The sequence below is a fragment of the Mycteria americana genome, chromosome 2, assembly GCF_035582795.1.
Source record: "Mycteria americana isolate JAX WOST 10 ecotype Jacksonville Zoo and Gardens chromosome 2, USCA_MyAme_1.0, whole genome shotgun sequence".
Classification (NCBI taxonomy): Eukaryota; Metazoa; Chordata; class Aves; order Ciconiiformes; family Ciconiidae; genus Mycteria; species Mycteria americana.
In genome coordinates this window covers 132,725,912-132,737,975 of record NC_134366.1, presented here as the reverse complement: position 1 = coordinate 132,737,975, position 12,064 = coordinate 132,725,912, and the positions used below count along the sequence as shown (strand labels likewise).

General features: G+C 44.6%; 1 protein-coding gene across 4 annotated transcripts in view; it reads left to right on the top strand.

Moving 5' to 3' along the window:
* PLAG1 (PLAG1 zinc finger) overlaps positions 1-11,739 on the top strand; it is a 48,791-nt gene extending 37,052 nt beyond the window's left edge. For 2 of the 4 annotated variants that reach the window (XM_075494684.1, XM_075494685.1), the window contains exons 2-4: positions 5,389-5,488; positions 9,334-9,692; positions 10,281-11,739. In XM_075494684.1, the coding sequence (XP_075350799.1) occupies positions 9,451-9,692; positions 10,281-11,544 (1,506 nt within the window). In that variant the 5' untranslated portion in view covers positions 5,389-5,488; positions 9,334-9,450 and the 3' untranslated portion in view covers positions 11,545-11,739. Of the gene's footprint in view, positions 1-1,297; positions 2,392-5,388; positions 5,489-9,333; positions 9,693-10,280 lie in introns of those variants that run through there. The other 2 variants (XM_075494686.1, XM_075494687.1) reach the window with 2 other exon arrangements.
* Positions 11,740-12,064: the final 325 nt, after the last annotated feature.

Here is a 12,064-nt window from a genome sequence, read left to right as displayed (position 1 = left end):
TCTCAATGCCATCCTGTCCCCCGGGGGCCTCTGCGTGGACCCCTTTGTCTTTTCACATCTCTCCGTCAGCTTGTGAGAGAACAGGAGCTGTAAAACCCCAGCCGATTCCCAGCTGCTGTCAGGTAGTGTACCTGTTGGCTCTCTTCCTTTTGCTGCCTGCTGGAAGGCCACGGTGGCCGGAGGCAGGGCTCTGGGGGTTGAGATCTGTGCCTCCTGCTATTTGGCAGTGCCGTGTTTATAGACCATTGTGCCAGGTGTCTTCATTGCTTAGGGCAGAAACATGTGCGTACATGTTGCTTGCTGTTCAAATCTCTTCCAAATTACACAATAAAACAGGCAGAAAATTAAATGAAGTATCACTTTGTGAAAGTGCAGGCGTGAGCTGCTCCTGGCCTAGGCAGGCTCCCTGGGCAAACCCACCTTCTGGTTAACAGTCTCACCCCAGCAATGCCCATTCTTCCTCCTTCTTGTCCTCCAGCATCAAAGCCTCAGCTTGAGCTTCCAGATGTAGGAGAACTCGGGCTACAGAGAGACACCTCCCTTTGGTGCCCCCTTCCCTCTCCGGCCCCATCCAGCCAAGAACAAATGGGGTAGAAGCAGCATCTTCGTACCAAAGACAGGATTCTCCTTCTAAACGTGGGCACAGGTGAACAGGCTTCACTGACTGTCTCCTTGAGAGTGATGTGCTGTTCAAATAATGCGGATCAGATGGCCTGCCAAGAACAAACAGTGATGTAGACCCCTGTGTCAGGTCAGAAGACTGATTTTAATTCAACACAGGGGCACCCCTGAAGTCATCAATACTCCAACACCTTTGCCACTTAAGCTTGGATTTTTCTTATCCGCTTGACAATTTCTGGTGGTGGGATCAACTTCTCCAGCTGAGATCCTCCCTTGCTGAAAGTTAATTCTCCATAAGGGGGACCTCTGGAAGTCCCGGATTGGCAGCTAGACCTGCTCCCTGCAGCTACTTTGAGATGAGTCTTCTGCTGCAAAAAGTCTAGCATTTTTCTGCAAAGTTAGTCAGACCTACCATTCGCTCCGAGGTCAGTGCAAATGTGCAGTAGGCACATTGATCCTTGATGATCCGGGAAGGATGGCTGAAGCCTTGCAGGGCTGCAGGTCCCAGCGTGCTGTCCTGGAGCGGTGCAGGCACTTCGCCACCTACGCCCTCGGCCCCTTCCAACAACTGTCCCAGCAGAGGTGTCTGAAGGAAAGTCTGAAGGTTAAATCTGTACCTCCACAAAGTGAACTGCCTAGTGAGAGGCTTGTGTGTAAGGACACCCAAGGAAAGCAGGAGGAGGCCAAGTGGTGCTCCTCCTTCGGTTGCCTTAACCCGAGGGTAGATTCCTTCATCTTCAGGAGCTCTGGCAACATTTGCGCAATTTTAACAGCCCCGGCTGAGAGGGCAGACGTGGTGAGATTCGTAGTTCAGTTCTGCTGCTCTGTAGTGGAGGTGCGCTCTGACTGTCGCTTTGGCTCTTCTGAGCCACAGTAAGCGGCTACGTTCACTGTCTCTTGCTGGTGCTTCCTCCAACTCGGCTCCCCCAGCAATCCCTGACTGCTCGGACAGAGAAGGTTTCCTCTGTCAGTACTTTTTTTTTTAGTCAGGTGACTATTAGTCACCTGTTACAGAAAAGAAGAAAAATGGTTACTTACACTACAGTAATTGTGGCACCTCCAGGCACGTTCTCCGTAGAGGCACCACAAGCGATCTCTTGTCCTTCGCTCTGAAGGAGTCTTTACTGTTGGCAAACCCGAGAGAGGTTAGACTGAGGCATCCTGAGCTTAGTTTGCTCCATCACCACCCTGAGCACCAGCAGCTCCTGGCTTCCTTGGGCTGCACGTGTTCGTCCTCCTTCTTCCCAAACCAGGATGCCAGTCTGTGTTTCAGCTTTCCCATCCTCACACCACGCTCCCAGCTAGGACATCAACTCTTGCCCACATATTTCTCTCCGATGGCCCTGCTCCCTTTCATCAGCCACAGCAAACCTTGCCAGCTCCTTCACGTCAGCATCTAAAACCCTGGGACGGGAGCGCAGGTTTGGGAGCGGCGGGGCTACGGCAGCCGCTGAAGAGGGAGGTTGCCACTTCCCAAGGCAGCACGTTGATGGCAGTGGCGCAGGTGATGGCTCTTGCCCCGCAGCGTGAGTGAAGAGCAGAGCTGGGAGCTGCCATTGCTGCAGACCGCGTTAGGTGGTGCGATGACGTGCGTGGCACAGTTCGGGAGCCCCTTGGCTTACACCACTGCCGGTAGCGGTTGGGAGGGTTCACAGGCACAGCCTGGATGGACATTACTGTCTTCAGAGAACTTGATCCTGTTCATGTGAGTACATGCTCACCTGGGATCTGTGTGGACAGCACTTCTTAAAGAATCACAGTTTCTATAGGGTAAGTAACCACTTTTCGTTTTGTTTCCTTAAAGAAATATTTAAAACCCAGGATGTCTCTGTAATACTATTAAATCCTTAATCACTTCCACCATTATTATGACTCTAATGTTTCTGGGACCCTTCCTCTGGTTTAAAACTGATTAATTTCAGGAATTGAAGTTAGATTCACTGCTCTGTATACAAGGCGCAATGACAGATACTGTGTTCTCAACACTGTGTTCTCATTATTGCTTTCTTATTTTGAAAGAAAATAACGATGAAACTGGTGTTTTCCTTTACTGTGCTTGGACAATCTTAAGAAAAGTATGAAATGCAAGTTAGGAGGAGGATTATTGATTGTATTTGTGTAATGTCTTCATTATCCTTTTAATTTAGATATCGAATATGTTTTAAAACATTTTGAAGTGCAGCTATTTTTTCAGATTTTTAAAGATGAACTGTGAATTTTGAAAAAAAGTATGTTACTTTTTTTAATATTAAAAACAGGAATAAATTATTTAGCTTAGGGTTTGGGGGCTTTTTTTCTTTGACTCCTTAGATGCTAGAAATTCAAATATTGTCTAACCTGGAAGTATATGGGTGTTTGGAGAGTTTGCAAAATTAGTGCCTCATGGATATTGGAAGATCTGATAAATTCTAAGAATTATAATCTGACAAATTATAGAAATCATATTTTGTTACTAGTTCCCAAGTAGGTTTGGGGCATGTGCATGTGGCAATGTTTTTTGCAGTGTGACGCTTCTCTACTTCACGTGGAGAATAATCTGAGCTTTGTTATTCATTAAAAATTGTTCCTAACTCATCTAGTTGAGAAGAAACCTTAATAAGACTGTAACTATAAGCAGTTACAAGAAGAATGGTACATCTTTGTTCCGTATTCTGCCTCAGAGATTTTCTAGCACCAAAAGCTTCTGAGAAAGGTGGTCTAAAAATCAGTATTATCATGGACAACTTCTCTATTCTGTGCATAAGAAAAAGTCTCTTATCCAATAGCCTTAATAAACAGATTTATTGTCGGAAAGCATAGGATATTTTTAATGTCTCTTTTCACTTAATCCTGTCAAACATAGCAGACGTTTTCATTATTCATACAAACTTATCCCCTTTTGTGTGTATGTTGTTAAGCTCTTTGCTTAATATGATCTTGTAGAAATTGAGATCCCAGCTAATTGTAGGTATAGCATTGCCCTCATCTGGATCCACTGCATTGCGATTTTGCTATATTCATAAGGTAATGAATAAGAGTACCTGACCTTCCTCCTTCATTCTCTTCAGCCTTTTAACTACATCTGCTGTTTATCTTGCTTATTTACTTGTTTCCAGTTGCTTCAGTTGCCCCTGAAACAATCGTCTTTCCATGCCTCTAATGGCCCATCTCTGAGGGCATCTGCTTTTTGCTAGAGTGACTTTAGATGTGTGGTGAGAATTGCGCACCATGAGCATTTAAGAGACAATGTTGAACGCTGTTGAGAGGGCATTATAATATTTTAGATAGAATTTGGGGTTTTTTTCCAAACAGGAAATAGTCGGTAAATACCAATAGTGGAGGGACTAAGTCCACAAGGACTTAGTCCATCACATTTATGTGGCTGTCTTAAATATTGTCTATTTACTCTGAGCTACGTTAGTAGAAACATCTGGATAATGAAGCTCTTCCTTTCTGCTGCAGTAGTGCAAGATGTTGAGATAGGCATCGCAGGGTAACTAATTTATAAGGGTCTTGCTGGGAGAGGGAGTGAAGAGTCATCAGCATTTTCTCCCTGAAACAAGGTGATTTGGGGACCTCCAAAAAAGGAGGTGAGGGTTGTGCCCCCTCTCTTGCTCATTAGTTGAAAACAAAGCTTTCACCTTTTCTTTGGGTACTGGAGCTGTTGCTACCTCCTGCCTGTATGTACAAAGCCCCAAATAAACGCTCCTCAGCTGCCAGAGAGCTTCAGCTGGTTGCTCTGAAGCACTTTTGCCTTTAATAGGTGTTCAAGGACGCCGGTTTGCTCATGTTCATGCTTACTGGCAGAGGAGGCTGAGTATGTGCGAAGCTGAACTTGGTACCAAAAGGAAGAATACTTTACTGGAGTGAATGGGAAGGGAGAAGGGAAAATGGTTTGTGCGGGGAGAAATGTTACATTACTCTGGGGCTCCTGCCAAATACCTTCAGCCTGCTATGCCACGTGGGGTATGTGCACTGCACAGGGCTTCGCCCTTACACATCTGGAAGAGTTGGAGGGGATAAACCTCCCCGTTACAATGAGGCGCTGAACGTAGGCCTGTGTCATCCAGGAGGCCTTCTAGCAAGAAGAGGAAGACATGCTGCAAATTTACAAAAGGATGGTGGCAGGGAAAAGGGAGATATAAGGGAAATTCCAGAAAGGCCCTCTGGATTTGCTCAGGCACACCTAGACTTGCCCTCTATTGGGATTTACCTGTAGCATGTACATCATTAAAAGGCTTTATTATTTTTTTAAAATTAATTTTATTTTCCTTTGCAGGTCACCTTTTAAGCTGCTATTTCCTGTATAATTAAGCAGAATGAAGGCATTAGGTTCTAGTAAAGTTGGGCCTAATCCAGAAATCTTCTCTTATTCAGTCCTTTCTGAGTAAGAAACTCAAGTCTGGGCCCAGCATTTTACATGTTTCGCTGTTATTTCTAAATTATTTGTGGTCTGTGGATTTTTTTTGTTTTGTTTTTAACTTTATTGAAAACTCCTTTGCTTTTGTCTAATTTTATCTCTTCATGTGTTACTGTCCAGCGTAGCATTAGTTGAAATGATGTAAGTATACTGCAAATTGAAGTGCATAATTGCTACTGATAATGCAAGAACGATTGATTCCTACAGTTTATAATTAACAGTACATAATGTTCTGTGCATGGGTTGGATCTATCCCTTTTAACTTTTCCTTTCCGATTCTTTCCAATCCCCCAGTCTTGCTGCATCCCAGCCTTTCTGAATATACTGGTTTCGCTGGAGTCTAGTCCATTCTTCCTTTTGTTTTTCAGACCAGTAAAAATGGGAAGTACTGGATTCTGGTTTCCTCCAAGAAGAGTCAGCGGAACTGGTTAAGACCAAAATCTGAGGACTTTAGTGGGCAAACATCAGGTGTGCATTGAACAGAGGCTGCTTTAAGTATATGCTTCTTTAAAAATAGCACTATATATGAGCTTTTGTGTAATGTGTTTGTTATATTTGATACTGCATATAATCATTCATCCTGCAGTTGTGAAAGCACCAATAAGAATGAGGATTTTAAGTGATAATATGTTGAGACACAAACAGGCAATATTACTCATAAAATTCTTTCAGCTGGTCTTTGGAAAGTGTAATATTTGAGGATCAGTGGTTTTTTAAGTTTTATCTCCATTGCTCAGTCTATATATCCACAAGAAAAAAAAAAAGTGGTTATTTTGCTATTCAGAGATCAATACTGAAGTTCTTAATTGCCTCATCTGTTGAGAAATGGTACTGAGATAATAGTGCATACATGTTTTTTTAATAAAACACTGTCATTGTCAAAGATTGAATCCACACTATATTTGTTCTAATGATGCATTTTTAAGGACACTTAAACACAGTTCAAAGTCAGCTTAATTAGTTTTGATCATAGAGGAACAAAACCTGAATTCTTCATCTGTGAGAACGTTCTGAGTTACATCTGGTACAGCAGCTAGGTTACCTGAAGTTTTGGAGAAGATAACAGTAATGTTATATTGGCCTGAATATAGGATGGCCTCCAGCCTGAGGTGCGATCCTTGCATTGAGAACAGAAGTGAGAACTTGTTGGAGTTGTTAATTTAGCAGTTAAGCCTCATATGCTATTCCACAACAAACACTGCTTTTGGCCTCACATCAGACCCTGCATATCACCCTTCTGCATGGCCTAAGATCCTGCATCTCCCCAGCTTGACGCACGTTCAGTTCCTCCCCCACTGCCCCCAGTGCTACCAGCTCACCCCTGTCCTTGTGTCCTTAGATGTTCCCAACCCTCATGCAGTGCTCCCTGCACCTCCCTGGCCCCACAGCCCCATCCTAGTTCTGTCCGTTGTCCCTCCCTGCAGCAGCTCACCCTCCCTCCCCGCATCCCACCAGCGGTGCCTGCTTCCCTTGCCACCGGCTGGGCATGGAGGCCACTTGCTGCTGAGCTCTGGACCCAGCATGGTCAAATTAACCACACTCCCCTGCAGCAGACTGTGGACATAGTTTCTTTGCCTTTTGCCGCTGATGCTGCCTTCCCCTCTCAGGCTAGGCGTGGATTTGGCAGGGAGGCAAAAGGGGCCGTAGCCCTTTCTTACCCCTTGAGACCGTAGGTGCCTTAGCCATGCAGCGAGGGCCACCGCTGCCGCACTGTCGGCTCTGTGCAGCAGGTCTCATATAGGTGCCCATGTGGTATAGATACACCCTGTGTAAGCATAGAGTGGCTTGGATTTTTTTTCTCCCTCAGAACTTCATTTGTGAGGAGAGATGAGGCTAAAACAAGATTTCGTTCTATATTCAGGCCAATATGCATAGAAGACCAGTGTGTTCATTTACAAGAAAACACAATTAATTTTATTACCAGATTCTAATTAAAGCATATATTGAAAAATACCTCAATCCACAAATTTATCACAACTTTGATGTGAGTCAGACCCTCCTTTTGATTACGTTGGTGGCTCCTTGAATTCTTTGGAAACTGGTCTTCATTTACTTTTATTGCAGAAACACTTTGGTCTCAAGTCTCCAAACAACTGTTACGTTTTTTCACTTATGAGCTGGAAAGCTGCTTATGAGACAGAAAATAAAATTAAGCTGATTCTTTGAAGACCTGTCCATGTTCCCACTCATGGAATTGATGTCTCCAGGCTTCGTCCCATGAGTGGGAATGAGTCGGAGACAAATCTGAAATTATAAGAGTCCTTAAAGAAACACTTTTTCTGTCACTGGGTATCTTTAAAGAGGTTAGTGGTTCCATATAAAACTTGGGGGAGTAAAGGTGGTCTTACAAAACTTCTTGCTTAAAGAAAGTAGCATAGTTTAACCTGCCATTCAAGGACTATAGGGTTGAAAAGCAGCAGATTTCCATCTTGGTGTGCCAGTGTTTCTCTCCTCTTGTAAAGACAAGGGAAAAGTTTTGGGGAGGAGGGATGAAGAGGCATAGACCAAGACATACTCTGTGTACACATTTCAAATGGAAATCTCAGTCTGAAGCTTTCATAAAATGCAGACATTGAAGAGGCGCGTCCCCTTCTCCCCCTCCCTGCCTCCCTGCCCTCCTGTCCTGCCGTGCAATGAGAAAAACACAGGCTCTCCTTCCTCCCCACTTTCTTCCAGGGCCACGCCGGGGCTTTTGCAAGGACTTTTGTTCAGTTTTGCCCCCATCGCACCTGGGTGCTGCTCTCCGCTCCCCTCTGGAGCGGTTGGCTCCCTCCACCTCTGCTGAGCCTCAGCAGGGGAGAGAGGACAGCTGAGACCGGGGCCAGGCCGCCTCCAAGCTATCCAGCCTCCCCTCGCTGCCAGCGGCGAGGAGTCCGTTTTGTTTATCGGGGAGGTGGCGTTAGGTTGGAGCAGCTGCGGCCTGGTGCTGCCTGCCCGGCTCCCGGCCGCCCGGCTCCACCTGTCCCAGCAGCTGCTGGCTTCCCCTGCCCCGCTGCCGGGGGCCGTGGGGGCGGCCGGCCAGCGAGCCCCCGGCCTGGCCGCTGCCCCCGGCCTCGGTGCTGCCCGGCCCAGCCGCCTTTCACGCAGCTGCCCCGGCAGAGGCCGGAGCGGACGGCAGCTGCGAGCCGCGACACCCAGGCCGGGGGGAGGTTGCCACTTTTGAGGAAGAAAGGCCAAATTTGGGGGCTTTCCGGCCCTGCCCATCACTTGCATTGAGTGCCGTCCTCCTGCCACCCTCCTTGCCCCCAGTGCCGCAGACCTCACACTCGACCCTTCCCGCAATGAGTAGCACTGGATTTTGGTATCTAAAGTAGCAATTGTGCTCCAATGACGAAAAAAAGCTGTCGGCTACCCCTGACAAAGGAGGGCTGTTGAGTGCCCTGTAATGGCAGGCGCCCAGTTGCTACTATACGTTACCGGATGATTAATTTAAAGCTGTTTGCCCACTAGACAGACATGAGTGTCGTGCACCTCCGTTAGCTGAAAGCCTCTGGCTTAATTCACGGTTTGCGATGCCCCAGCAGGACTACGGGCCTCCATCCTGAGCTAGCCTAAATCTCACCACTTACATCCCCTACATCTTGCAGGATAGCGTGAGGAGGGCAGGGGTCTCCAGCGCTGGGTTGATAAAACCCTAATCTGTCTAATCTGTCCCTAATCCGTGGGATTTCTGTTGTTAATACGTCAAGTCTCTGTTAGCAGAGGGTAAGTTTACAGGAGAATTTCACCTGGTGTTAGCAATCATTGGCAATGCATACATTTTACTAGAGCAGATGCATAGATGTGCAGTAACCAAAACGAGGAGGTACGCCCGAGAACATGCACTTTGCCCCCCCCAGACTGTCAGCGTGAGTGCTGCTGCTTTTCACGCAGGTTTTCAAACATTTCGAGACTTACAGGTTTTCACTTTGATAACTGTGTGTGTGCATGTGTGCGTGCATGTGTGCGTGTGTCTGTGCAAACACCACAGGCATGGCTTTAATTCCTTTCAAATCCGAAACTGCCAAAAGCCGTCAGGGTAGGTAGGCTCTTTGCCTGATGCCTCCCATAATCTGAGAGAAACTTTGCTGTTCTCCACCAGTGCTTGAGGGGAAAGTTGTGAGGTGTGATTTCAGGGCATATGTGGATCTGTTCATCCTGAGCAATGCATTTTAAGAGTTGCAGCAAATAGTGTAAAGAAACCTACAGGTATTACATTAGACCAGCTGAACCTAATTTTATTTTTAAGTTTTATTCAGAAGCATCACATAGCAAGTAAACTTCAAAATCTAAGTTTAGTTACAAACTAGTTGTTTCTTATTTTTTTTTTCCAGTCCCCTTTTGCTTTCTTTTACGACCACATGAAACTTGAGAAGCCATCTAAAGCTAAATCATTTAGTGGAGTTGGGCAATTCCCAAGTGTCCAACAAGAAGGCCTGGTTTAGGCTGCGATGGCCACTGTCATTCCTGGTGATTTGTCAGAAGTAAGAGATACCCAGAAAGTCCCTTCAGGGAAACGTAAGCGTGGTGAAACCAAACCAAGAAAAAACTTTCCTTGCCAACTGTGTGACAAGGCCTTTAACAGTGTTGAGAAATTAAAGGTTCACTCATACTCTCACACAGGAGAGAGGCCCTACAAGTGCACACAACAAGACTGCACCAAGGCCTTTGTTTCTAAGTACAAATTACTAAGGTATTAAACTCTATTTATCTTTCAGATTATATTATCTATTTTATGTTGGCCGTGTTAAGCCGTGTAAAAGTATATATTTGTGTACGCCTTCAGCTGATTGCAGAGAGGATGTGTTAATTAAAGTAGCCATTGGATTGTTTCTAGAATTCTAAATTACCTAAGTTTGCAAGCTAATGTCTTTGATTTTGTTTCTTAATTTGTTTTCTGCTTTTGTTTTCTGTTTGTTTGTTTGTTGTTTTTTTTTTTAATGAGCGTAGAATTTTCATTTGTATAAGGAATTGTCACGAGAAAAAAGAGTATGGACTGAAAATTTTTTGGCTATGGACTTTTACACGAGTACTTTCATACTTGCCCATATACCCCTGTTACAGTAGCTAAAACCCACCAAAACTAAAGTGTCGATTTAAGAGAAATGGCTCACGTTTTGCTATATTTAAATTTGTCAAACTGTCTTTGTAGTGTCATGCTTTCAGTTAAAAGGTTCTGTTGCAAAGCAGCCCTTAGTGTAGTATTTAGCTGCCATTAAAAAATGAGCACGTGTGTTTTTTGATCAAAATAATTACTTACAGAATATATCTGTGTTTAAAGGCATATGGCTACTCATTCTCCTGAGAAAACCCACAAGTGTAATTATTGTGAGAAAATGTTTCACCGAAAAGATCACCTAAAGAATCACCTACATACACACAATCCCAACAAAGAGGCCTTTAAGTGTGAAGAATGTGGAAAGAACTACAATACCAAGCTTGGGTTCAAACGTCACCTGGCTTTGCATGCTGCAACAAGTGGTGACCTCACCTGTAAGGTATGTTTGCAGACTTTTGAAAGCACAGGAGTGCTGCTGGAGCACCTAAAAACTCACGCAGGCAAGTCATCGGGTGGAGTGAAGGAGAAAAAACACCAGTGTGAACACTGTGATCGTCGGTTCTACACCCGAAAGGATGTCCGTAGACACATGGTAGTGCACACTGGAAGAAAGGACTTCCTCTGTCAGTACTGTGCACAGAGATTTGGGCGGAAGGATCACCTCACGCGCCACATGAAGAAAAGTCACAACCAAGAACTTTTGAAGGTCAAAACAGAGCCAATGGACCTTCTAGATCCCTTTACCTGCAATGTTTCTGTGCCTATTAAGGATGAGCTGCTTCCAGTGATGTCTTTACCTTCCAGTGAACTGACATCAAAGCCATTTACAAACACTTTGCAATTAAATCTCTACAACACTCAGATTCAGTCCATGCAGAGTTCTGCATCTGCACACCAAATGGTTGCCACATCATTACCATTGGGAATGCCTTGTCCAATAGATATGGAGTCTGTCCACCCTTCTCACCAGCTATCGTTGAAATATCCGCTCGGTACTACCTCATACGCAATTTCTATGCCTGAAAAAGAACAGCCATTGAAAGGGGAAATCGAAAGTTACCTAATGGAGTTGCAAAGTGGTATGCCTTCTTCATCCCAGGATTCTCAAGCATCTTCATCAAAACTAGGGCTGGATCCACAAGTAGGGCCACTAGATGATGGGTCTGGGGAGGTTTCCCTTTCCAAGGGCTCCGTTCCTATTAGCGAACCTCTAAACACCCCATCATTGGACTTTTCTCAGCTGTTCAACTTCATACCTGTAAATGGCCCTCCCTATAATCCTTCTGTTTCAGTGGGAAACCTCGGAATGAGTTACACACAAGAGGAGGCACATTCTTCTATGACTCAACTTCCACCACAAACCCAGGATCCACAAGATCCTAGCAATAGTATAGGTCTTGGGTCTCTGCACTCATTGTCAGCAGCTTTCACAAGCAGTCTAAGCACAACCACCACCCTACCACGATTTCATCAAGCTTTTCAATAGATGTACAAAGCTGGCTTGTTACTGTCTATTTGTAGAAATGCCTTAGGTGACCATTTTTAACTTAGTGCCTACTATAAGACATTATAAATTCTCTGCTTTTGTACAGTACCAATCTCATGAAGCCAGTAAGAAATTTAAATTAACTTTTTAAAAATGTTTTGAAAGTGTTTATTCTCAGCTGTGTTTACTTTGTTTTTTTTAAAAAAAACAGTCTCATTGTATTGTTTTCATTTTCACTGCCAATTGACACATTTAAAACATTCAGTAGAAAGTCATCCCAAGCAAACTCTCAACACTCATCCCTTTTTTAAGACTTTTTCAACCATACCAGCTATTCTGTTTTATTGATGTCAGTGGTAGAACTACCACTTTTACCTTTTAATATATTTTAGTATTTGCAAAGAATCCAGTTATGTATCACAAAGGTTCCTGAAGATTTGGGAAAAAAATTCTCCAGTCCCTTTCCAAACAAATCCTCTTCCCAAGTGGTGACCCATCTGATCTGTTCTATAATGACAAA